This window comes from Zeugodacus cucurbitae, chromosome 4 (assembly GCF_028554725.1).
Source record: "Zeugodacus cucurbitae isolate PBARC_wt_2022May chromosome 4, idZeuCucr1.2, whole genome shotgun sequence".
NCBI lineage: Eukaryota > Metazoa > Arthropoda > Insecta > Diptera > Tephritidae > Zeugodacus > Zeugodacus cucurbitae.
This window is the reverse complement of record NC_071669.1, coordinates 29,885,453-29,912,648: the sequence shown is the minus strand read 5'-3', so window position 1 is coordinate 29,912,648 and position 27,196 is coordinate 29,885,453. Positions and strand designations below refer to the sequence as shown.

Below are 27,196 nucleotides of genomic sequence, written 5' to 3'. Positions count from 1 at the left end.
CACTTAATTTAATATTACTTATAATTAGGTATATGGGATCTGAGGGAGTTATGACCCGATTTTTACCATTTCAGGTACAGAGAGAAACTGTTATGAGAAAAAAATTCAGAGGGAATGAATTACATTAAAATATCTGAGGGATTTACCTAAGTATATTTTCGGGGAAAAATTACCCTTAAGCACTGAGTTCTTCATGTTCGATATCAGGGGCCTTGAAAAGTCATGGTTCGATTTTGACACTTATTTCAAAAGTGATGCAACAGATCGTATACAGTGTTTGTGTAAAGTTTTATTTCCCTATCTTCATTGGTTCCTAATGTATATATTATAAAGTGAAAGAATAAGATGAAATTCAAAAATGAGTTATATGAGAAGTTGTCGCGGTTGTGAACCAATTTCGTCCATTTTTCACACGTGTCATCAGGGTGTCAAGAAAATATTATATACCGAATTTCATTGAAATCTGTCTAGTAGTTCCTGAGATATGGTTTTTGACCCATAAGTGGGCGACGCCACGCCCATTTTCCATTTTGTAAAAAAATTTCAGTGCAGCTTCCTTCTGCCATTTCTTATGTAAAATTTGGTGTTTCTGACGTTTTTCGTTAGTGAGTTAACGCACTTTTAGTAATTTTCAACCTAACCTTTGTATGGGAGGTGGGCGTGGTTATTATCCGATTTCTTTCATTTTTGGACTGTATAAGGAAATGGCTAAAAAAAACGACGAAAGTTTGGTTTATATAGCTTTATTGGTTTGCGAGTTATATATAAAAAATCTATTCTAATTACATCCAAATGTGTCCCTCCCTAATGGGATCCTATGTTCCAAATTTCATTTTCATAACTTCATTTATGGCTTAGTTATGACACTGTAAAGGTTTTCGGTTTCCGCCATTTTGTGGGCGTGGCAGTGGACCGATTTTGCCCATTTTCGAAAGCAACCTCCTCAGGGTGCTAAGGAATATATGTTCCAAGTTTCATTAAGATATCTTAATTTTTACTCAAGTTATCGCTTGCACGGACAGACGGACAGACGGACGGACAGACATCCGGATTTCAAATCCACTCGTCATCCTGATCATTTATGTATATATAACCCCATATCTAACTCTTATATTTCTTGGTGACACAAACAACCGTTAGGTGAACAAAACTATTACACTCTGTGCAACAGGTTGCGAGAGTATAAAAAAGATGAAAGGGAGACAAAAAAGGCGACCACGGAATACTGTATATTTTGAAAAAAAACTTCCAAATCGAGTGACTCTGCAGTAAAAATATAGTCAAAAAGTTGGTCCTGTGCCCGTGTTTAAATTGTAAGAAGAGTAATACAGAATTGTGAGCATTTGGTGCCAAAAAAAAACCTTTAAGTGCTGAACGGAAGGACTCAAGGCTACAATTTTGCTACAATCAAGGGCATTGGAAAAGTAAACGGCAATCGATCATGTTTTCAGCTGAAAATGTTGACGGTCCCGACGACAATAATTATTAATTTCATGACCTTAGGTCAGAGGAACGTTTTCTGATGGTTTGGGCTACGGTTGATTGGTATGTCATTATGGAACAATTAAGCAATTTCAAAACTTCAAGAATTATTGCTTTTTGACACAACCAAATGCTCGATTCTGTATTTCCGCAATTTTGTAAAATTTGTTAACCCTTTCCCTGGACGTATCAACAGGATGTTCCGATCCACAGCTCAAAATAAGAGTTTGTTGAAGTGGTCGACCCTATTCCCCGACCATAATATAATAGAAAACCTTTGGGGGTGAATGTCCCGCATGGTTTATGATTCAGGCAGTCCATTCGATGATGGGAGTCTTCGCAACCTGTATATTTTTTTCTCTTTTGTTCAAAAATCATGTCTTAAAAATTAAATCAAATTTGATGTGAAAGGAATGAAAATGGGAGAAATCGGTCAACACCCACCCACCTGGTACCTAACGGGGTGGTCCTAAAACTAAACGAGTTAGATATAGGGTTATATACTATACCAAAGTAAATAGGGTGACGAGTCTGTCTGTTCGTTTGATGAAACTTGGTACACGTGTTCCTTGGCATCATAAAAAGGTTGGTATTGCAGATGGGCGAAATCGGACCCAAAAAATGGCTTCGATAACCAAAACATAAGCACAAATGAAAAATGGGCGAAATCGGTTCACAACTACGTCTACTTCCCATATAACTCAATTTTGAATTCCATCTGATTCGTTCACTTTACAATGTATTCATAAGGAACCAATGAAGATAACGGAATAAAACTTTACACAAATACTGTATTTGAGCTGTGACATCACTTGTGAAAAAATTGTCAAAATCGGACCATGACTTTTCTAGGCCCCTGATATCGAACATGAAGAACTCAGTGCCTAAGGGTAATTTTTCATCGAAAATCAAATATTTTAATGTAATTCATTCCCTCTGTACCTGAAATGGTAAAAATCGGGTCATAACTTCCCCCATATCCCATATACCTAAGTATAAGTAATAGTAAATTAAGTGAGCGTATAGCCTTCGATACATTGTATCTTGGTGGTGAAAACGAGTGAAATCGGTTTAGGAATTACCTCAGTCCCCATATACTATTTATGATGATTTTCGTTATTCTATTGAACTTTATACCCAATATATGGGTCGAATCTTTATAAAATTACATCAATAAATTGCGAGAGTATAAAATGTTCGGTTACACCCGAACTTAGCCCTTCTTTACTTGTTTTTTTTTTTTTTGTATTTGTTTGATGTTTAGATTGCAGTACATTCCACTTTAAATACGTTAAGTAGGCACTAATTGAATTAAACCACTGCTTTCTTTAAATCAAGTTTAAGTTTATACTCTCGCACAATGGAACAAAAAGTAGTATAGCTATACATGTCTAAAAGAATAAAATTATCTATTAGCCACATTTCGTGGTTATATACATATATTTTTTTATCGAAAAAAAAACTCCGTACTTCCAGTTGAATAAGCACAATATGGCTAGGTGCCAAGTCACATCCGAATATATCTCCTCAAAAACTTAATTTCATCTATATTAATATAATTTATTCCTTTCATAGTATATGTATATATTCTAACGAAATATACCTTAATACAACATGGTTTGGTACTAGAATCGATCAATTACTTAAATAGTATATATTATATATTTACATATATTAGATATTATACTTTAAAAATGGGTTTCACAATATCTTATGCCTTACTGCATTCGGACCTAGCCCTTCCTTACATTATTCATTACATATAAATGGGTATGCATAATTATTTACTGGCAAACGATAATGAATATGGAGGTTAGGAGGTTATTAGAATTAAACATGTTACTGGTTCTAATTTTGATTTTAAATGAAGTTTTTACATTTCCACATGGTTTATCAGAGCGAAAAAGATCAAATTTTAGTGACAACAAGTTTTCAATGAATCAAAATAGTAACCCTTGCAAATTGAACGCGTGCGAGATTATGAATTACCTTTCTAAACAATTTTTGGTGGCTGAAGCATTCATTGATAGTGATTTTGAAAAATTGTTAAAAGTTGCTTCAACGGATTCATTACCTGTAATTCTTGCAATGGTAAATCGAGTGCGCCAGATTGAAAATAGGTTAAGATCAATAGAGCAACCAGTCTGGCGTCTAGTTTCAGCAAGTCAAAAAGAGTGGAGCCGTTGCACTTCAGGAGTTTGTCGCTGTTCTCCCGAAACTAAAAGGTTTACATGCTGGAACACAAATTTTATATCATTACCTGTTTCACAAGTGATACCTATGAATATGGAATCAATGTAAGTATATTTATGATATACGATATATATATATAAGGCGAAATTCAATTAATGGAGTTACTTTGTCATTAAAGTGATAACTTATATTTTTTTGATTCTTATTTAATACAAATTGTTTTTTTTTTCGTAAAATTTTATCAAATACTCGATTTTTATTTTCACCCATCTTTAAGTTCATATGTAAATGAAATAATTTCGATGAGCAGTGTAATGCAACAGCATCAGCGGGCATAACATCAGCTGTGCAAACTGAGCAAAGTTCCCAGAAATTTTTGCATGGCTGAAAAAGCCCATATTATGCAAAGTACATATTTGACCAGTACAGAAGTATAAATTCTCATATTTGAATTGAATTGAATTCGTTCGTTCTGAGTCAGTTTAAAGAGTAGTTTAAGATGTCGAATTATAAATCAAATCAGGAAATCTAACGGAACGTTTTTCACTCTAGCAATTTGTAAGATTCGAAAGCGGGAAAAAGTTCTTAAAGTTGGCCCTTGGATTTGGGTGAAACTTTTGCCAGGACATGTTTCTCACGATGAACTCTAATTTTGACATCCTGGTCTGGGGAACTACAGATAGACATCCCCTTTTTTATTTCTTGTTTGTCAGATAACCAGACTTTGCGGTTATGTTCTGGGTAACCAATATGTTGATTTGCGACTTCACCGAAAATCACAGTTGTCCGACGTTTAGAGCATTTTCGGCTGCATGTTTTGCATATCGACGGTCTTTGTAGCTTCCTGACGTTGAAGTTCTAATGGACTTGCACATGGTATGTTTTGTTTATTGCAGCTGCCTTTAGTCGTATTACAGCGATGAATAGATGGTTATCACTCGCACAGTCAGGTGCGACTAATTGCAATACTACATTGCTGATTTTTTTATATTCGGATATGGGACCTTGTGTGCAGGTTTGTGTGGGAATAATGTGCCATTGATAACTAGACCACTGCCGGCGCATAGCTCAAAGAAGGAGATCTTCGCTGTCCGTCATCTTATCTAAAGCGTGTTTTCCCGTCATTCATATTCTTATTATCTGAACCGACCTGTACATTAAAGTCTCCCAAAGCCAAAATAGTGTCACACTTATGAGTGCTTTTTGTGCTGAAGTTGTCTTTTTCGGGGAAAGAAGGTTTTTCTGTTGGTGCATATCATTGAATACATGTAATATTTCTGACTCGAGCGAGAAAACAGGCAACTATTATATTGCCTCTTCATAAGCGCCACACGTGCTTTCTTGGACAAAAGAAAACATAGGCTTGTCGGAATACAGAAATGTTAGATCACCTGATGCCGGAATTTCTCCGAAGTAATACCATATGGTTTCACTGAGGCCTAAAAACAGCAAATTATAGTACTTGGACTAGTCATAATGTTACATTACATTACCGACAGAATTTTTTTTTAATTATAATTGTACCTAGTATACAATGATTAAATACTAACGACAATTCAATTCTAATAAGTTAAAAATAATAATTAAAAGCTAAATGTTAGAGAAATTCATTTGCTGCTACAGTTGCGTTGCTAAGTCTGAAGGCCTCTTACGTTTCAGTCGGTTTTCTCGTTCAGCAGTACCGATGAGTCTGGATGCCTCTTCATTTACATCCTGTATAAGCCTCATTTCGTTAGTCTTTGCAAGTTTGTTTATTTCGTTTACTACTGAATTCACACCAAGATCACGGTGAAGGATCTAACATATCAAGGAACATTAACTATGCTTCTTAGTACCTTATTTTGGAAGCGCTGAATGCAGGCAATTCAGTTTTGACTTGAGCAACCCCATAGTTGAGCTTCATGGGACAAAATTGGCTTTAGTACTTGATTATATATAAACAGATGGAAAAACTTAGCAAATTTTTAATCAAGCTCACACCTTTTTTTCTTGATCCTAGGGTGATTCCTAGGTACTTAGCATTATTGTGATGTGGTATAGGATTATATGGAGTACCATTTATATAAATGGGATGGTATGATGACTTTTTTAAAGCAAAGTCTACGTGCATTGAATTGGAATCGTTTAATTTAATGCGCCACTTGGAAGCCCATTTAGTAATTTCATTGACTTTTAATAAAAATAAGACTTTTAATTTCTTTACTAGTAACTGGAGAAATTCTGACGAGTGGATCCAACCAACTATTTTCACAGTTTAGCTCATGTCCATTTGTATTTTTGGAATTTGTTTCCACTTAGATTCACGCGAATATTCGGTGTACTGCACGCTGCATTTTGAATAACTTTTGCGAAAGATTCAACTTCACAATTTTAGTCAACATCTGTCGATATGCGCTTTAGCTTAAAATCGACTTTATTCAGTATAGTCTTAAATTAATACCAATCAGTATGTTTATTAGATAAAGAACACGTGCCAGACGAAATTACTGGTAAAGTTAGTAACAGTGGTGAATGATGATCAGAGCTTAAATCTGAGCTATCTTCAATACGTTAATTGATTTTCGATACTTTGTTGATGACAAAAAAGTCAACTGGTAATTTCCTACTATCTGCAGGCCAATAAGTGCGCCTTCCTGTCGAAATAACATTGCATCCAATAACTTGTATAGCTTTCAGAATTTCTCGACCTTTGGTTGTAGTTAAACGAGATCCCCAATGAGTATGTTTTGCATTAAAGTCACCACCCATGTGCATTTTTACTGAAATGACACAAAAATAATGAGAATGAAAACAAATTAACAGCCCTATTCTAATGCCCTCACAAAAATCTCCACACTCACTATTGTGAAGTTTTTGAATTTTGTGATGATTACCTTATGCTGGCGAAAATGCTCACAATTTCTCAAACATATGTGACGTGTGAAAGCAACCATCACAATACAAAAACATCTGTGTTTGTTTTGTTGTACATCAATATTTGAAAACGAATATGTATGTAAATATTTTAGTGCTATAACTAGCATGGAGGAACTATTTTATTTTGTTTGTGTGGCTAATGCTGAAGAACAGGAGGAACCAGGGAGTAGAAGGGAATTTCTGAAGGGTCTACGACCAAGGTGACCAAGTATATCCATTGAAGGCATGACTGTTAACGCCAGTCGCATAACCCTCAAATGCAAGTGAAGTGCATTGCAATAACTTGCACGCCAAAGCACGCAATACCATCGAGGGAGTCTTTGGTGTTTTGAACCCAATTTAAGGGACGGTGCTACAGTTAGAAAACGTTAAATCATGTTTTTATAATATACAGATTTCCAAGGCGTTATGTATTACAAATACATATAAGCAGGGTTTTTATTACAATAAACATGCTACTTACGGTCTTTGTAGATTTTACTTCCTTTTAAATATGAATAAAAACATTTGTTTTTAAATAATTGAGTGTTTCATAATTAATGGATTTTACAACAATAACTTACAATGGCTGATGTACGTGTTGAGCTTCTTACGCCACGTCCAGCATAGACACGACAAATGCCTTGTAGAAGGTGCGATGCGTTAAATGCGAGCAGATCACAAATCCAAGCATGTGTTTTTAGTTTGCGATAATGCTGCTCAAAAGATAAATGTTTTGTAGAATAAAAGCCATTGACTTCTGTTTCCGAACAACAAAAAATTTTGTATTCTGAAGAAAACAGGACCATTTCCCACCGAAAAATCATTTATTGTAGTCTCCAGCATTAACGTATAATCGTGTTGTAATTGTACGCTTCTCATATTCCACGCACGATTTTGCGGGTCGCACACATCTCACCCGTGCCTACTCTGGACGTGACGTTAAGGCATTGAAAGTGTCTGCTAACTCCGACCATGGATGCTGCTTGCAAAACATTATATAATGTTGCAGCTGCTCCTGAGTTTTTCTTTCTATTCTGGTACGACTAGAAATAGATGAAATTATTATATTAATATCAAAATGATTAAATTTGCAAAATTACTTACATTTCTTGGTTATCCATTTCAAATTTGTACTTGTTTATTTTTTTAACAGTTGCTTTTTTTAGCACTTGCTTTTTTAAGCTTTTTATACTTTCGCAACAAAGTTGTATTATAGTTTTGTTCACATAACGGTTGGTTGTAAGTCCTAAAACTAAAAGAGTTAGATATAGGGTTATGTATATCAAAATGGTCAGGGTCCTCTGTCCGTCTATCCGTCTGTCCGTCCGCCTGTGCAAGCTGTAATTGAGTAAAAAAATAAGAAGGTTAAGTTCGAAGATGAACGTATTCGGACAACTGTCACGCCCACAAAATGGCAATAACCGAAAACATATAAAGAGCTATAACTAAGCCATAAATTAAGCTATTGAAGTAAACTTTGGTATGAAAATCCCACTATGAAGGGGCATATGTGGCCTTCTTCTAAGTTTTTTGTACATACCCCGTAAACTAATAAAACTATATCAAGGAAACATTCTAGATTCGTTTCTTTTAGGTACTACATTATACAGTACAAAAATGGATGAAATCGGATTATTACCACGCCCACCTCTTATACAAGAGTTATGTTGAAAACTACTAGAAATGCTTTAATTCAGTAAGAAAATCATCAGAAACCTTAAATTTCATTATAAAGATGGTACAGAAGAGCGGTATACAAAAATTTTAAATGGTTTCGCCCATTTATGGTTCAAAAATATATCTCCTAAACTGCTCCACCAATTTGAATGAACTTCGGTTCAAAATATCTTCCTAGCTTCCCAATGATATGATGTGAAAATATTCCAAATCGGTTCGCAACCACGCCTACTACCCATATACCAGAACTTTGAGATCGATCTGAATCGTTTACTTTACAATATATAAAGTAAGCACTAATGAACATATCGGAACATAACTTTGCAAAAATACTGCATTTAAAGAGTGGCATCGCCCTTCTAAAAATTGTCGAGATCGGTTCATAAGTTTTCAAGACCCTATGAATTGAATATGAGGACCTCAGTGCTTCTAACAAATTTTTTTACCGAAAATATAAGTAAATCTCTCAGGTATTTTGAAGAAATTCAGAGGAAATATTTTTCTTCTAATAATATGTCTCCGTGCCAAAAATGCGTGAATTCGGGTCATTACTTCCCATATCTCCCATATACTTCATATTATGGTTTTCATACTTTCAATGGGCCTTATACCATATATTATATATGCCGAACATGTGAGTCAAATTGTTTGTTATATTAATACAATTATATAAATAAATTGCGAGAGTATAAAATGTTCGGTGACACCCGAACAAAGCTCTTCCTTACTTGTGTCATATGAGGTTCGAGCCAGAATAGCTTCACAAAAATGCCTCACAAGAATTTTTTCAAAATTTTCCTCTTATCTCAGTTATGAGGTTTTTACATAATAGGGCTGTAAAAACCGAAAAGTCTAACACGTAAGGAAGGTCAAAGTTTGGGTGTAACCGAACATTTTATACTATCTTATTATTATATATTGTAGTAGCCTTTTTAGACAGGAGCTAAATGATCAATTTACCGGCCTCTACTCGATTTAAGCACATATTGAGATCGATTTACCATACAAAATAATATCTCCATTTATTTTAAATTTTAATTAAATCGACTTGAAAATCAAATGGAACTCTGCGTTTTTTTTTCGGAATATTGTTCTCCCTGTAAATTTGGCTGTGTTCATTGATAAAATAGCAATCAGCTGATTAATTTAATCATAACAAAAATAAAATTTGGAAAAAAGAGACGCCACCGGCAAAATGGAAAATGGTAAGTAAATAAAGAAATAGATAAAGGAAACTATTTATTAAATAATTTAATGTTTATTTTTTCTTATTTAGCAACTAAAATAATAAGAAAGCGAAAGTCGTGGGCAGATGATGGCGAAGTGGCGATCTTAGATGTATGGGCAGAGCGTGTATCGGACCTCCGCGGCGCAAGGAAAAATGGACACGTTTATAAGGAAATGTCTGCGGAACTCAATAAATTAGGGTACAATTATAATGCTAGAGATATTCAAGTGAAATTGGCCATCTTCACACAGCGGTATAGGTAAGGATAACATGAAATTAATATTAAAAAACAAATAAAGATTTATATTTTTACAGAAAGGAGAAAATGGCAATGGGGCCGCCAGGTGGGTCACCATCAACATGGCCGTTTTATGGAACAGTACACCAAATAATTGGTGGATTCAAAATAAATGTATTCAATCAACTGGCATTTGAAAGTATCGACGGTACGTATTATGTGTATATATAAAATAGACAATAGAGTTTTTTAATAAAAAATATTTTATTTTTCTAAACAGAAAGCGACAATATATCGGCGGTGGGTACGCCACTAGCCCCTATAGAACTGTCATCACCATCACCACTGCCAACACCATCACCACTACCATCGTCATCGCCATCGCCATCGCCAAATATCTCGGATCCTGCAAAAAAGGAAAATAGATCAGATAGCAATAAAAAAGTTATTGAAAAATTAGACCAATTATCCGAGGAGATAACCAAATATATGAAAAAAAGTGAAGAAAATGAACATGGCATTATCACATTCTCTGCTTTTAAGTGGCCAAAGGCATTCTCTACAACTCTGCGGCATTTTGATAGCTTGTAGTTAAATAGTTTTTGGGTTTCGGTTAAAGCCAATGAAAATGCGTATGGCTTCATTAGAGAGGTGGAAAATCGAAACGCAGAATCTCCTATTATACATATTGGCATTTGTATACCACCGATTTCCATTTTGTTGTTCGTCAGCAGTTCATTGTGGTCCATCATTTGCTTCAAAAGTGATGCGTTATATATCTGGGAATCATTGCATCGACCAGGGGCACCAATATTTACATATAGAAAACGATATCTGGATTTATAAATAAAAATATAAATGCACGTTAACAAAAACAAAATATTGTCATAAAAGTAACCTAACCTGTAATCCACGACAGCTAGTAGAACAATAGAATACCACCCTTTGTAATTATAGTAATCAGTTGCATCTGTTGGACTCGGCTTGACTTCATTGTGGCATTCATCTAAATATGTATGTGTATGTTAATGGATGGATGGGATCATGTGTAGAAGTTCACGCAAGTGAGGAAAGTTTTTGATTGTCACTCACTTGGGAGTGGCCAGAAACGATTCTTCTCCACATGGTTCAAGCAGCTCACGACTTCCGGTTTTAGACCAAGTATCCTCTGGGTAGCCAACAGACATCCGTTTGAAGGCGAGCTAAAGTGAGAAGGCGAAGCCCGCTTATGCGGTTGTGCGTAGGGCTTGGGACCCACCACATAAAAACACCCCCCAATGAAAAATCTACGAAAGCCTCGGATGAGACACCCCCCTTTTGATGACGACCCCTGCAAACGTTTTAAGGACAATGATATAAGGGCATGCACCTGGAATGTCCGGACCCTTAATTGGGAAGGTGCCTCTGCCCAGCTGGTTGATGTCCTCATACGACTCAAGGCTGACATCACCGCCATCCAAGAAGTGCGATGGACGGGACAAGGACGGAAGAAGGTGGGTCCTTGTGACATCTACTACAGCGGCCATATAAAGGAGCGCAAATTTGGTGTTGGATTTGTGGTGGGAGAGAGACTCCGTCGCAGAGTCCTGGCATTCACCCCGGTGGATGAACGTCTAGCCACAATCCGCATCAAAGCGAGGTTCTTCAACATATCGCTGATTTGCGCCCACGCCCCAACGGAAGAGAAGGACGATGTGACCAAAGATGCTTTCTATGAGCGCCTAGAACGCACCTATGAGCGCTGCCCCCGCCACGATGTAAAAGTCGTGCTTGGTGATTTTAACGCCAGGGTGGGTAAAGAAGGTGTCTTTGGCACAACAGTCGGAAAATTCAGCCTCCATGACGAAACATCGCCAAACGGCCTGAGGCTGATCGACTTCGCTGGGGCCCGAAATATGGTCGTCTGTAGTACCAGATTCCAGCATAAGAAAATACATCAAGCTACTTGGCTGTCTCCTGATCGAAACACGCGGAACCAAATCGATCACGTTGTGATAGACGGAAGACATGTCTCCTGTGTTTTAGACGTGCGTACGCTCCGAGGACCAAATATAGACTCGGACCATTATCTGGTCGCAGCGAAGATACGCACCCGCCTCTGTGCAGCAAAGAATGCCCGTCAACAAACACAAGGAAGGTTCGACGTCGAAAAGCTGCAATCGCAACAGACAGCCACGAAATACTCTACTCGACTTGCACTCCTGCTCTCTGAGAGCACTCATCAGCATCTCGGTATAAGGGAACTGTGGAACGGCATCTCAAACTCACTGCGTACCGCTGCAGCCGAAACAATTGGTTTTCGGCAACGACAAAAAACAAGCTGGTACGATGAGGAGTGCCGTCTCGCAGCGGAGAGAAAACAGACTGCCTACCTCGCAACATTGCAAACGACCACAACACGTGCGGGATGGGATAGATACCGAGAGCTGAAGAGGAAAGCGAGACGCATTTGTAGACAAAAAAAGAAAGAGGCCGAAATGCGTGAGTACGAAGAGCTTGAGAAGCTGGCAGACAGAGGGAATGCTCGAAAATTGTATGAAAAAATGAAGCGACTTAACGAAGGTTTCAAGACCGGAGCATCCTCATGTAGAGACCAAGGTGGTAATCTGGTAACCGATGTCCAGGGCATACTGGGATTATGGAGGGAACACTTCTCCGACCTGCTGAATGGCAGTGAGAGTACAACACCAGGAGATGGCGAACCCGATCCCCCAATCGATGACGATGGAACAGATGTTCCATTACCCGACCATGAAGAAATTCGAATAGCAATTACCCGCTTGAAGAACAACAAAGCAGCGGGGGCCGATAGATTACCGGCAGAACTATTCAAATACGGCGGCGAAGAACTGATAAGGTGCATGCATCAGCTTCTTTGCAGAATATGGTCGGAAGAAAGCATGCCTGACGATTGGAATCTCAGTGTGCTCTGCCCAATCCATAAAAAGGGAGATCCCACAATCTGCGCCAATTACCGTGGGATCAGCCTCCTAAATATCGCATACAAGGTTCTATCGAGCGTATTGTGTGAAAGACTAAAGCCCACCGTCAACAAACTGATTGGACCTTATCAGTGTGGCTTTAGACCTGGAAAATCGACAACTGACCAGATATTCACCATGCGCCAAATCTTGGAAAAGACCCGAGAAAAGAGGATCGACACACACCACCTTTTTGTCGATTTTAAAGCTGCTTTCGACAGCACGAAAAGGAGTTGCCTTTACGCCGCGATGTCTGAATTTGGTATCCCCGCAAAACTAATACGGCTGTGTAAATTGACGTTGAGCAACACCAAAAGCTCCGTCATGATTGGGAAGGACCTCTCCGAGCCGTTCGATACCAAACGAGGTTTCAGACAAGGTGACTCACTATCGTGCGACTTCTTTAACCTGATGCTGGAAAAAATTATAAGAGCTGCAGAGCTAAACCGAGAAGGTACAATCTTCTACAAGAGTGTACAGCTCCTGGCGTACGCCGATGATATTGATATCATCGGAAGCAACAACCGCGCCGTTTGTTCTGCTTTTTCCCGCATGGATAAGGAGGCGAAGCGAATGGGTCTGGAGGTGAATGAGGACAAGACGAAATATCTCCTGTCATCAAACAAACAGTCGGCGCATTCGCGTCTTGGCTCCCACGTCACTGTTGACAGTCATAACTTCGAGGTCGTAGATAATTTCGTATACCTGGGAACCAGCATCAACAACACGAACAATGTCAGCCTCGAAATCCAGCGCAGAATAACTCTTGCCAACAGGTGCTACTTTGGACTGAGTAGGCAATTGAACAGTAAAGTCCTCTCTCGACGAACCAAAATCAAGCTCTACAAGTCGCTTATCATTCCCGTCCTGCTTTACGGTGCAGAAGCTTGGACGATGTCAACATCAGATGAGACGACACTAGGAGTTTTCGAGAGGAAAATTTTGCGCAAGATTTATGGTCCTCAGAACATTGGCAACGGCGAATACCGCAGACGATGGAACGATGAGCTGTACGAGTTATACGACGACATTGACATAGTTCAGCGAATAAAAAGACAGCGGCTACGCTGGCTAGGTCATGTTGTCCGAATGGACGAAAACACTCCAGCCCTGAAAGTGTTCGATGCAGTACCCGCCGGAGGAAGCCGAGGAAGGGGAAGGCCTCCACTCCGTTGGAGGGACCAGGTGGAGAGCGACCTGGTTACACTTGGGATCTCCAACTGGCGCCGAACTGCAAAGGAGAGAGACAGGTGGCGCACTATCGTCGATTCGGCTATAACCGGCTAAACGGTTGCAACGCCAATCACATACATACATGTTAATATGAATATTATTTATTGAATTGTACATTGTCTTACCAATTTCTCCTAGACATTGTGGGAAGCCCAAACGGTGAAAACCATTAACACAGTCAGCTAAAAAATCTGGAGTTGGTGGTACTTCTTTGCAGAACTCGTATACATTTAAGCACACCGTCGCTATTCCTACTGCAAAAAGTTCAGACACTACCCTATATTCTGCAGACGACCCCAAAGTAAATAAAGCGTTAGCCACACGTTTTTGCAACGAAATAGCTTTGCGCCACTTTGTGTCAACTTTGTTTAAATTGAAAAGTGAGCTACAGAGCCGCTCAAAACTTGTGCGGCTTATGCGGAAGTGCGTATTAAATGAATTGTCATAGTTGCAATTGCAAGTGATCTCCCAGAAATATGATTGCTGATTCTATAATGAAAAATGTTTTATTAGTAGAATGAAAAAGCTGTTATGTCCCAATTAAACTTACCAACTTTTACCTTCGAGTAGCGTTTCCCTGCAATAAACCTAGTAGAAATAGCTGTTGTCTTCGCAAATGTTGCTACATTAAAAAGATTCGCCTTTTCTTTTTTTATATAAAGCCAGAGCACAATCGTAACTAGCTTGCACTGACTGCAACATTTGTATATTATTATTATATGCAAGAAAAAGCGAATTTAATTTCGAGCAAACAATGTATAACAGCTGATTGATTTACGTGACAATCGTAAATAGAGGTGCCGGCAGTATAAACGGCCGATTTAAATTTAAATTGATCAATTTATTTGGCTGTCTAAAAAGGCTATAAGACTCAGAGACTGGGAAGAATACGATAACATATTGTTGTAGATACGGAATTCAAAATTGTATATATTACATTTATATTTTTTATTATACTCTCGCAACAAAGTTGCTACGAGAGTATTATAGTTTTGTCCACATAATGGTTGGTTGTAAGTCCTAAAACTAAACGAGTTAGATATAGGGTTATATATATCAAAATGATCAGGGTGACGAGAAAAGTTCAAATCCGGATGTCTGTCTGTCCGTCCGTCTGTCCGTCCGTCCGTCCGTGCAAGCTGTAACTTGAGTAAAAATTGAGATATCTTAATGAAACTTGGAACACGTGTTCCTTGGCACCATAAGAAGGTTAAGTTCGAAAATGGGCGTAATCGGACTACTGCCACGCCCACAAAATGGCAAAAACCGAAAACACTTAAAGTGTCATAACTAAGCTATAAATAAAGCTATTGAAGTAAAATTTGGTATGAAGGATCGCACTACGAAGGGGCATATGTGGAAGTAATTTTTTTGTGGAAGTGGGCGTGGCCCCTCCCCATACTAAGTTTTTTGTACATATCTCGCAAACTACTAAAGGTATATCAAGGAAACTTTTTAGAGTCGTTTTTTCATCATTTGTCGTTTTCGTTTTTCAGAAACACTAAATTTCACATAAGAAATGGCAGATGGAAGCTGCACTCAGATTTTTTTTACAAAATGGAAAATGGGCGTGGCATCGCCCACTTATGGGTCAAAAACCATATCTCAGGAACTACTCGACCGATTTCAATGAAACTTGGTTTGTAATAGTTTCCCAATGATATGTTGTGAAAATAGGCCAAATCGCTTCACAACCACGCCTACTTCTTATATACCAGAATTTTAAGACGATCTGAATCGTTTACTTTACAATATATAAAGGAAGCACTAGTAAAGATATCAGAACTTTGCACAAATACTACGTTTATAGTGTGGCAGCCCCATTCTAAAAATCTCCGAAATCGGACCATAGGTTGTCAAGGCCCCATATATCGAACATGAGGACCTCGGTACTTCTAACCAAATATTAGGGTTTCCAACTTTCAATGGACCTTTTACAATATATATGACGAATATGTGGGTCAAATTGTGTATTAAATGATATAAATAAAGTTAAATAAATAAATTGCGAGAATATAAAATGTTCGGTTACACCCGAACTTAGCCCTTCCTTACTTGTTACTATAACAATACTTACGTTAATTGTTATATCCTGTTTTAAAGTCATAAAAAAGTGTTCTTGCAATGATTCTTAGATGTTTACATTTATCTATCGTACATTTGTCCTTAAATACTATTTCTTCGAGAGTATAGCTTATTGTAGTTCCTTTAGAATTGAAAAATGTAAAAATGCAATCAAATCTCTGACAGAAAAACTGAATTTCTATAAAGTACCAAAAGATTAATGTTCAACCATTAAAACAAACGTAGAGACGACAGACAGACATCCGGATTTAAACTATTATAGTCATTCTAATCATTTTGATATATACTATGTATTCGTACAACACTTTTAACTCGTTTAGTTTTAGGAGTTACAAACACCAAAGAAACAAATTTGAGAAATAGCCTTTGAGAAACGTTTGAGAAAATGTCTTTCATATTGCATAAATTTATTGTTGTTAGTATTTAATCATTGTATACTAGGCGCAATAGTAAAAAAATGCATAAATGTTGAACTTCACATTGAAAATTAATATTTTATCCAACGTTTGAGAATTTCAATTCCATTGTTTGTTGTGGTGTTTTAAAATAATTATTGGAATATGCGAATGAAGCCAAAATTGCTAAACGTTCAAGGGATCAAATACAAAAAGTATAATTAGATTATAGTTCATAAATGTAATATTCAATAGGATTATGATTTATTGAAATAAATTAAATTAATTACACAAAAGTTTAAGTTTAGTTTAAAAAAAAAGTTAAATACACCTTCTTCGCGTTCTGTGTCTTCACTTCTTTGTACAAGGCTCATGAAAGTAATATTCTCCATGTTCGACGTAACGCCACAGCTTCATATGATTTGCACTAATTGACGTTTGATGTGGCCCTCGAAAATCTGCAACTATTCTAACACAATATCTGCCATGCCCTTTGATCTTTACCACCTCGTATGGAACAATATATTTACTGGCCAAGTTTTTGCCTGTTATAACTGAGGGACCTTATTGGCTACTAAATCAGGTACCTGATACCCATGTTCACCTTATTAAATTATCATCATAATTTGATTTGTAGGCGTCGCCTCTTGCCGAATCGTGTTGCGTTTATCTTGAATACCTTCTAGTACCTCTACTTGCAGTACCTTTAACAACTCGCTATATGTTTCGTTGCGCATCTTCACACCGAAAACAAATTTTGTCGAGTCATGAAGGTGAGAATTACAGGCGCGCTATATTTGTAACGTATACTTATACCACTTGTCCGGTTCTGCTGCTGTCATATTCGCTAATACGAAGAGAATAACACGTTTTACCCTGCTAATCTGAACGTTACCCCTTGGTGCGTATATTTGGAAAAATCATTCACGACAGCAACAATATATTTGTAACTCTTTGATGTCCCATCCAATGTACCCAAATGGAAAATATGAAGCGTATATAGGGGACTATCGCTCAATGCAATGTAAGAAATTCTATTTTTACCCAGCTTCTGGTTATGTATAACGCATTCTATACGGTTTTTAATAGTCTGCTGAACTTTATTTTCGAGATGTGGAATATAAAAATTCTACCGTATAGCATGTATGGTTTTTTTACAACTCATATGCCCAAATCTGTGTGTTTCATTTGTTATTTCACCCTCCATCTTCTTCGGTACCGCCACTAAATCTTACCCGTCAACTTGCTCTTGAAAAGTCCTGTAGAAACATCAGCCATTCACGTGGCATATCTTTTAGTCTGCTTTAAAGCCGCACAATCTGTTACCAAGGTAAACTCTGTGCCCATTAGGTAGTGACGCAACTTCTTGGACGCTAGATATCTGCTTTAACTTCAAGGAAACAGCTGTGAAATTTTTCCTCTTGTGGGGAAGTATTTTTTATTCCAATAGAAAACAGGATGCCACATTCCGGCATCCAATAAGTCTTGCCCGTCAACTTGCTTGTAGATTAACTTGAGGGGAAGTATTTTTACTCCAATAGAAAACATGATGCCACTTTCCGGCATGCAGCTGCAAAAGTGTTGCGCCGAAGCCATGTTTCGAGGCATCGACATGTAACTGCGAATTAGCATTCTGCTTGTATATTTGTAAAACTGGTTTCGACGTGAATACCGACTTCAGGTAATTGATTGATCTAATTTCTGTCTCTGCAATCTGAAATATTGTATCCCTTTTAAGCAGTTCTGTTAATGGTCTGGCAAGTATAGCATAATCTCGGATACACTTTCGAAATCCGGTTAAACCCAGGAAAGCCTGTACGTTTCGTATGTTTTTTGGTATCGGAAAGTTTTTGACTGCTTTAACTTTACCTTGCCCAGGCCAGACGCACCCGTCTTCAACCTCGTGTCCAAGAAAAACAATCCGATTTTTTAGAAATTGGCACTTTGCCCACTTAATTTCTAGCACATACATCTGCGCTTGTTGTAAGATTCGTTGCATATTGCTTAAGCTTTCTTCTTCCGTACCCCAAAAAATTACGATATCATCTACATACATCTCCATTATATCTTCGTTTATTAGTTTTTGGAAAATATAATTAACGTAACGCACAAAAACGGCAAGAGTTGCAAAAACCAAATGGAGCTCTATTAAGTTCATAGAGTCTTTATTTTGTTACAATTGCTGTATATTTTCGACATCGTTCTTCTACTTCGACGTGGACTTCCTCAACAATTGGTACTGGAAACCTATCTTTTAATACCATTGTATTTAATTTACGAAAATCGCATAATCTGTAGCGACTATCTTTTTTCTTTACCAATACCACCTTGCTAGCGACCTCTGAGCACGACTCACGTATAATGCCTTTCAGTAACCATTCATCTACTTGTTCCTTTACAAATCGTATCCAACAATGCGTCTACATTGATTTTACTATCTGTGATTACTAAAAACGTGTGCTGCGTACATACCCTGTCGGCGATGACTTGAGCTACAAATTCACCCACCGCATCTGCGGCGACTTTGCCTAAACTATGCAGTGTAGCGAAACTTTTCTGCAACTTTCATTTGCTAAATATTTGCTCCTACACACCCAAACGTATTAACGACACGCCTGCTCCAGTGTCTACCAATCAGCACAAGATTTCGTTATTAATTGTCAGCTGCTTCATTCGCTCTTTGTTAAATACAATGTTGATATTACGCTTATACTCGGGACACTGTTAGCCATATGACCGTTGCCATTACATTTAAAACACTGTCTCACTGTGTCTTGTTTGCTATCGACCCTTTTTGTTGTGTTGAACCACGATTAAAACAATGCTGATTCTTACGATCTACGTTACTGCAACTCTTATCTGTTTGGAATAGATTCCCCATCAAAGCAAGGTATAATTTTCGCGAACGGTTCTTCTTTTTTTCTCTACTCTTTCGTTGAAATATACGTTGATCTGCTTTTGTTCGTATATATAAACTTCGTTGACTGCAGCTCCGTTCTCGCTGCTGCGTGCTCTGCTTTGTTTTCGCTGCTTTCTTCGACCGCAACTCCTTCGTTCTTCGAATTTTCTGCTTCTTTCATCTGTGTTTTTTTGGCTGCTGTGAACTTACATGCCCAAATGTTAATCTTTTTTTATACCTCTTCAAAATTTTAAATATCGCTAAGAAATATCGTTGAATTGAAAAATAGTATCGATGTATCGAAATTTTTTCAGCAAGCCTAGTTTAAGTTTAGTTTAAAAACATTCAATACACCCGAAGTTGCTGCTGACTCAACTCATCCTGTGTCTTCATTTCTTCAAACAGGTTCTTTTGCCTAGTGTTGCTACCGTACATAAATATTGAATTCCTATTAATGATATATGGCTTAATCTCTTCTTGCTTATATGTATGTCTTTATCTGTAAGTATGTGTAATTTTTTAAACACTAATATAATAAAAAAAAACATAAACATAAGAAGTAAGGAAGGGCTAAGTTCGGGTGTAACCGAACATTTTATACTCTCGCAATTTATTTATTTAACTTTATTTATATTAATAATACACAATTTGACCCACATATTCGTCAAATATAGTGCATAAAGTCCATTGAAAGTTGGAAACCATAATATTAGGTTAGCAGCACCGAAGCCCTCGTGTTCGATATATGGGGCCTTAAAAACCTATGGTTCGATTTCGGCGAATGGGCCAGCCACACTAAAAACACAGTATTTTTGCAAAGCTCTGCACCGATATCTTCACTAGTGCTTACTTTATATATTGTAAAGTAAACGATTCAGATAGTCTTCAAAGTTCTGGTATATAGGAAGTAGGCGCGGTTATGAAGCGATTTGGCCTATTTTCACAACATATCATTGGGATGTAAGGAAACTATTACAAACCAAGTTTCATTGAAATCGGTCGAGTATTTCCTGAGATATGGTTTTTGACACAAAAGTGGTGACGCCACGCCCATTTTCCATTTTCTAAAAAAAATCTGAGTGTAGCTTAGTGTTTCTGACGTTTTTGGTTAGTGAGTTAACCCACTTTTAGTAATTTTCAACCAAACCTTTGTATGGGAGGGGGCGTGGTTATTATCCGATTTCTGTCATTTTTGGACTGTATAAGGAAATGGCTTAAAAAACGACTGCAGAAAGTTTACGAGATATATACAAAAAACCGATTTGGGCGCGGGGCCACGCCCACTTCCCCAAAAAAATAGATGGACATCCAAATATGCCCCTTCATAGTGCGATCCTTCATACCAAATTTTATTTCCATAGCTTTATTTATGGCTTAGTTATGGCACTTTATGTGTTTTCGGTTTTCGCCATTTTATGGGCGTGGTAGTGGTCCGATTTTGCTAATTTTTACTCAAGTTACAGCTTGCACGGACGGACAGATAGACATCCGGATTTGAACTTTACTCGTCACCCTGATCACTTTGGTATATATAACCCTATATCTAACTCGTTTAGTTTTGGGTGTTACAAACAACCGTTATGTGAACAAAACTATAATACTCTCTTTAGCAACTTTTGTTGCGAGAGTATAAAAAGAACCATTCGACTTCAATGCCACTTCTATAAAATCGTTATTATTACACTATATAAAAGGATTTTAATTATGCAACACTTCTATATATAACTTCACAACATTTGCTTTTTAACTCCAATGGTCAATTTATATTTTCTGTTTTCCATCATATGTTTCTCATTATTTGAATGTTAACTTTAAAAAATATATGGTTTTAGTAAATAAAACTACAAATATACTTATTAACTTACATTTTGCCAGTTTGATATCGAATGAAAAATTCGTAAAACGCATGAGTTTGAAACTCGTAAAAACAATACAGAGTACTTTCATTGCGAAGGGGCAATGCGTTAAACGCAATTTTCGATCCGATTGATGCTTTACAAAGTATTTTGTTTTCGTTTGCGAGTACTTCCACTTGCGCAACGACTTAAAAAGTAAACCCCTGGTCTTAAAGATCGTTATCTTGATAGGTGTTTGTTTTGTTTTGACTTCTTTACGTGTGAAAGCAACAACAAAGTTATCTAGTTGAATTTGTGCAAGAGAGTATGTGGATACCTGATTAAAAATTCTATCGCCGCTTGCTGGGTGCTGCCAAATTTTCTTTTACTTATGTAGACTATTCACAATGATAAAAACAACTCAAAGGACAAACTTTTGACAAAAATCAAATATATATTTTTGTTGTTTTTACTTTGAAATACATTTCTTTTTCTTAACTAGCGTAGATACCGTTTACTTTACGCGGTTATAGCCGAATCCACAACAGCGCGGCACGCATCTCTCTTTTTGGCAGTTTGGCGCCAATTGGTAACACCAAGTGAAACCAGGTCCATTTCCATTTCCAGGCTGTCATTGTTGTTGCTGTTAATGCTGGTTGCCAGATAAACGAAATTATCTACAACTTCGAAGTTATGACTGTCAACAGTGACGTGGGAGCCAAGACGCGAATGCGCTGACTGTTTGTTTGATGACAGGAGATATTTCGTCTTGTCCCCATTCACCACTAGACGCATTCGCTTCGCTTCCTTATCCAGCCGGGAGAAAACAGAACTAACGGCGCGGGTGTTGTTTCCAATGATATCAATATCATCGGCGTACACCAGTGTACACTCTTAGAGAAGATTGTACCTTCTCTGTTTAGCTCTGCGGCTCGCACTATTTTTTCCAGCATCAGGTTAAAGATCTCACACGATAGCCAGTCACATTGTCTGAAACCCCGTTTGGTATCGAACGGCTCGAAGAGGTCCTTCCCGATCCTGACGGAGCTTTTGGTGTTGCTCAACGTCAGCTTACATAGCCGTATTAGTTTTGGGGGGATACCAAATTCAGACATCGCGGCTTAAAGGCTTCTTTTCGTGCTGTCGAAAGCAGCTTTAAAATCGTCAAAGAGATGGTGTGTGTCGATGCTCTTTTCACGGGTCTTCTCCAAGATTTGGCGCATGGTGAATATCTGGTCAGTTGATGATTTTCCAGGTCTAAAGCCATATGATGGAGTCATATGTAGAAGTTCACGTAAGTGAGGAAAGTTTCTGACTGCCGTTCACTTGGGAGTGGCCAGGAACGATTCTTTTACATGTGGCTCAAGCAGCTCACAACTTCCGGTCTTAGACCAAGTATCCTCTGGGTAGCCAACAGACATCCGTCTGGAAGCGAGCTAAAGTGAGAAGGCGAATCCCGCTTATGCGGTTGTGCGTAGGGCTTGGGACCCACCACATAAAAACGAATAACCAGTGAATAAGAAACACAGGCCTCGGATGAGAAACCCCCCTTTTGATGACGACCACGGCAAACGTATAAAGGACTATGATTTAAGGGCATGCACCTGGAATGTCCGGACCCTTAATTGGGAAGGTGCCTCTGCCCAGCTGGTTGATGTCCTCGTAAGAGTAAAGGCTGACATCACCGCAATCCAAGAAATGCGATGAACGGGACAAGGACGGAAGAAGGTGGGTCCTTGTGACATCTACTACAGTGGCCATATAAAGGAGCGCAAATTCGGTGTGGGATTCGTGGTGGGAGAGAGACTCCGTCGTCGAGTCCTGGCATTCACTCCGGTGGATGAACGTCTAGCCACAATCCGCATCAAAGCGAGGTTCTTCAACATATCGCTGATTTGCGCCCACGCCCCGACGGAAGAGAAGGACGAAGTGATCAAAGATACCTTCTATGAGCGCCTAGAACGTACCTATGAGCGCTGCCCAAGCCACGATGTCAAAATCGTGCTTGGCGATTTCAACGCTAGGGTGGGTAAAGAAGGTGTCTTTGGCACAACAGTCGGAAAATTCAGCCTCCATGACGAAACATCACCAAACGGTCTGAGGCTGATCGACTTCGCCGGGGCCCGAAATATGGTCATCTGTAGTACTAGATTCCAGCATAAGAAAATCCATCAAGCTACTTGGCTGTCCCCGGATCGAATCACTCGCAACCAGATCGATCATGTTGTGATAGATGGACGACATGTCTCCAGTGTTTTTGATGTGCGTACGCTTCGTGGTCCCAACATCGACTCGGACCACTATCTTGTAGCAGCTAAGATACGCACCCGCCTCTGTGTAGAAAAGCGCACACGTCAACAAACACAAGGAAGGTTCGACATCGAGAAGCTGCAATCACAACCGACAGCCGAACAATTTTCTACTCGACTTGCACTCCTGCTCTCTGAGAGCACTCATCAGCATCTCGGTATAAGGGAGCTGTGGGACGGCATATCAAACTCCTTACGTACAGCTGCAACCGAAACCATTGGCTTTCGGAAAAGCCAAAAAAACAGCTGGTATGATGAGGATTGTCGTCTCGCAGTGGAGAGAAAACAGACTGCCTACCTCGCAATGTTGCGATCGACCGCAACACGAGCGGGATGGGAAAGATACCGAAAGCTGAAGAGGGAAGCGAGACGCATTTGCAGAAAAAGAAAGAAAGAGGCAGAAATGCGTGAGTATGAAGAGCTTGACAAGCTGGCCGACAGGGGTAATGCTCGAAAATTTTACGAAAAGATGCGGCGACTAACTGAAGGTTTCAAGACCGGAGCACACTCCTGTAGGACCCCCAGCGGTGATCTAGTGGTTGATGACCAGAGTATACTGTGTTTGTGGAGGGAACACTTCTCCAGCCTGCTGAATGGCAGTGAAAGTACAACACCAGGAGATGGCGAACCCGATTCCCCAATCGACGACGATGGAACAGATGTTCCATTGCCCGACCGTGAAGAAATTAGAATAGCAATTACCCGCTTGAAGAACAACAAGGCGGCGGGGGCCGATGGATTGCCGGCCGAGCTATTCAAATACGGCGGCGAAGAGCTGATAAGGTGCATGCATCAGCTTCTTTGCGAAATATGGTCGGAAGAAAGCATGCCCGACGATTGGAATCTCAGTGTACTCTGCCCAATCCACAAAAAGGGAGACCCCACAATCTGCGCCAACTATCGTGGGATAAGCCTCGTTAACATCGCTTATAAGGTTCTATCGAGCGTACTGTGTGAAAGACTAAAGCCCACCGTCAACAAACTGATTGGACCTTATCAGTGTGGCTTTAAGAAGGTACAATCTTCTACAAGAGTGTACAGCTCCTGGCGTATGCCGATGATATTGATATCATCGGAAGCAACAACCGCGCCGTTTGTTCTGCTTTTTCCTGCCTGGATAAGGAAGCGAAGCGAATGGGTCTGGTGGTGAACGAGGACAAGACGAAATATCTCCTGTCATCAAACAAACAGTCAGCGCATTCGTGTCTTGGCTCCCACGTCACTGTTGACAGTCATAACTTTGAAGTTGTAGATAATTTCGTATACCTAGGAACCAACATTAACACCGATAATAATGTCAGCCTTGAAATCCAACGCAGAATCACTCTTGCCAACAGGTGCTACTATGGACTGAGTAGGCAATTGAAAAGTAAAGTCCTCTCTCGACGAACAAAAACTAAACTCTACAAGTCCCTCATCATTCCCGTCCCACTTTATGGTGCAGAAGCGTGGACGGTGTCAACATCCGATGAGACGGCACTAGGAGTTTTCGAGAGAAAGGTTTTGCGGAAGATTTACGGTCCCTTAAACATTGGCAACGGCGAATACCGCAGAAGATGGAATGATGAGCTGTATGTGTTGTTCGACGACATAGACATAGTCCAGCGAATAAAAAGACAGCGGCTACGCTGGCTGGGTCATGTTGTTCGAATGGATGAAAGTGCCCCAGCTCTGAAAGTTTTCGATGCAGTACCCGCTGGTGGAAGCCGAGGAAGAGGGAGACCTCCACTCCGGTGGAAGGACCAGGTGGAGAAGGACCTGTCTTCACTTGGTATTACCAATTGGCGCCAAACCGCCAAAAGGAGAGATGCGTGGCGCACTGTTGTGGACTCGGCTATAACCGCGTAAGCGGTTTCTACGCCAGTTAAGAAGAAGAAGAAAGCCACACCGGTAAGGTCCAATCAGTTTGTTGACGGTGGGCTTTACTCGATAGAACCTTATAAGAAATGTTAAGGAGGCTTATCCCACGGTAGTTGGCGCATATTGTGGGGTCTCCCTTTTGTGGTTTGGGCAGAGTACATTTAGATTCCAATCGTCGGGCATGCTTTCTTCGACCATATTTCGCAAAGAAGTTGATGCATGCACCTTATCAGTTCTTCGCCGCCGTATTTGAATAGCTCGGTCGGCAATCCATCGGCCCCGCCGCTTTGTTGTTCTTCAAGCGGGTAATTGCTACTCGAATTTTTTCAAGGTCAACCTCTAGATCACCTCTTGGGGCCCTACAGGAGTGTGCTCCGATCTTGAAACCTTCTGTTAGTTACCGGATCTTTTTCGAGCATTACCCCTGTCGGCCAGCTTGTCAAGCTCTTCATACTCACGCATTTCGGCCTCTTTCTTTTTTGTCAACAAATGCGTCTCGCTTCCCTCTTCAGCTGTCGGTATATTTCCCATCCCGCACGTGTTGCGGTCGATCGGAACATTGCGAGGTAGGCAGTCTGTTTTCTCTCCACTGCGAGACGACAATCCTCATCATACCAGCTGTTTTTTTGACTTTTCCGAAAACCAATGGTTTCGGTTGCAGCTGTACGTAAGTTGCTTGATATGCCGTCCCACAGTTCCCTTATACCGAGTTGCTGAAGTGTGCTCTCAGAGAAGTGCAAGTTGAGTAGAAAATCGTTCGGCTGTCGGTTGTGATTGCAGCTTCTCGATGTCGAACCTTCCTTGTGTTTGTTGATGTGCGCGCTTTGTTGCACAGAGGCGAGTGCGTATCTTAGCTGCTACAAGATAGTGGCCCGAGGCGATGTTGGGACCACGGTGCGTACGCAGATCAAAAAAACTGGAGCCATGTCATCCATCTATTACAACATTATCGAATCTTGATGCGTGTGATTCGATCGGGGGACAGCCAAGTAGCTTGATACATTTTCTTATGCTGGAATCTAGTAGTACAGACTACCAATGTTCGGGCCACTGCGAAGTCGATAGCCTCAAGCCGTTTGGCGATGTTTCGTCATGGAAGCTGAATTTTCCGACTGTTGTGCCAAACACACCTTTTTTACCCAACCTAGCGTTAAAATCGCCAAGTACGATTTCGACATCGTGGCGGGGGTGGCGCACAAAGATGCGTTCTTGGCGCTCATATGAAGCATAAGTGGGGTTCGTAAGGCATAGACGCTACTCTAAACAAAGGGATAAAAAAAATATATTTTGCTCAGATGTAAATATTTCTCCGCCTAAGAAAATGGTGCAACACTACTGCGCATGATTAAGAGGACATTTTAGCGCAGGCTTGCACCATAAGGCCTGCCTGTATGTTTGAATTACAGGATAGTGCGTTCTATTGGCCTCTCTATAACGCTTAGTCAATCGATGACAGCTAATATTGTAATGAAAATGGATACCAGAAGAAACCAGAAACGATAAGCGTTATACTTACTAGATTTACTTATGATTTTTATTTGACTATTCAGTGATCGAACTCAAAGTAGAGTTTCAGCGTAAACAACATATTTTGAAAATCCGTTACAATATGAACAAACCATAGAAATTTTTTCGTGCTGAACCTTAAGACCTCATTAACATTTATTTTTTAATTTTATGATCTTAATATATTTGTAGTGATCTTTCAAGGAACTATTTTTCAACTTTACATAAAGACACTTTTCGTGGTTTAACACTGTTGAAAGAACTGGACCTTTCGAATAACATTCTAAACTTTATTCCAGCGAATCTCTTTGAAGATTTAGATAGTCTATTACAACTGTAAGTTCATCGATATTTGCTACCTCGGTGCTTTTATTAAT

At 39.2% G+C, this 27,196-nt stretch overlaps 2 protein-coding genes and 1 long non-coding RNA gene across 5 annotated transcripts in view; 2 read left to right on the top strand and 1 right to left on the bottom strand.

The window, feature by feature from the left end:
- The first annotated feature begins 3,193 nt into the window (after positions 1–3,193).
- The window catches only part of Lrrc15_0 (leucine-rich repeat-containing protein 15), a 47,087-nt gene continuing 23,084 nt past the window's right edge, over positions 3,194–27,196 (top strand). The window contains exons 1-3 of one of the 2 annotated variants that reach the window (XM_054229008.1): positions 3,195–3,779; positions 19,715–19,810; positions 27,012–27,155. In XM_054229008.1, coding sequence (XP_054084983.1) covers positions 3,283–3,779; positions 19,715–19,810; positions 27,012–27,155 — 737 coding nt within the window. In that variant the 5' untranslated portion in view covers positions 3,195–3,282. Of the gene's footprint in view, positions 3,780–19,714; positions 19,811–27,011; positions 27,156–27,196 lie in introns of both variants that reach the window. The other variant, XM_054229009.1, reaches the window with a different exon arrangement.
- On the top strand, positions 9,315–10,307 carry LOC105219800 (uncharacterized). The gene is made up of 4 exons (XM_011196116.3): positions 9,315–9,455; positions 9,527–9,737; positions 9,794–9,924; positions 9,997–10,307. Exons 1-4 carry the CDS (start codon positions 9,446–9,448, stop codon positions 10,305–10,307), a joined length of 663 nt encoding a protein of 220 aa, XP_011194418.1. The 5' UTR covers positions 9,315–9,445.
- On the bottom strand, positions 10,020–14,723 carry LOC128921396 (uncharacterized). Of its 2 annotated transcripts, none has more exons than XR_008470859.1 (5): positions 14,481–14,621; positions 14,056–14,419; positions 10,620–10,722; positions 10,179–10,550; positions 10,020–10,122 (listed from the first exon to the last, which is right to left on the bottom strand). It is a non-coding gene; the product is annotated as an uncharacterized LOC128921396 (long non-coding RNA). The 2 variants fall into 2 exon arrangements; XR_008470860.1 differs by lacking the exon at positions 10,020–10,122 and adding an exon at positions 14,709–14,723 and having other exon boundaries at positions 10,368–10,550; positions 14,481–14,623.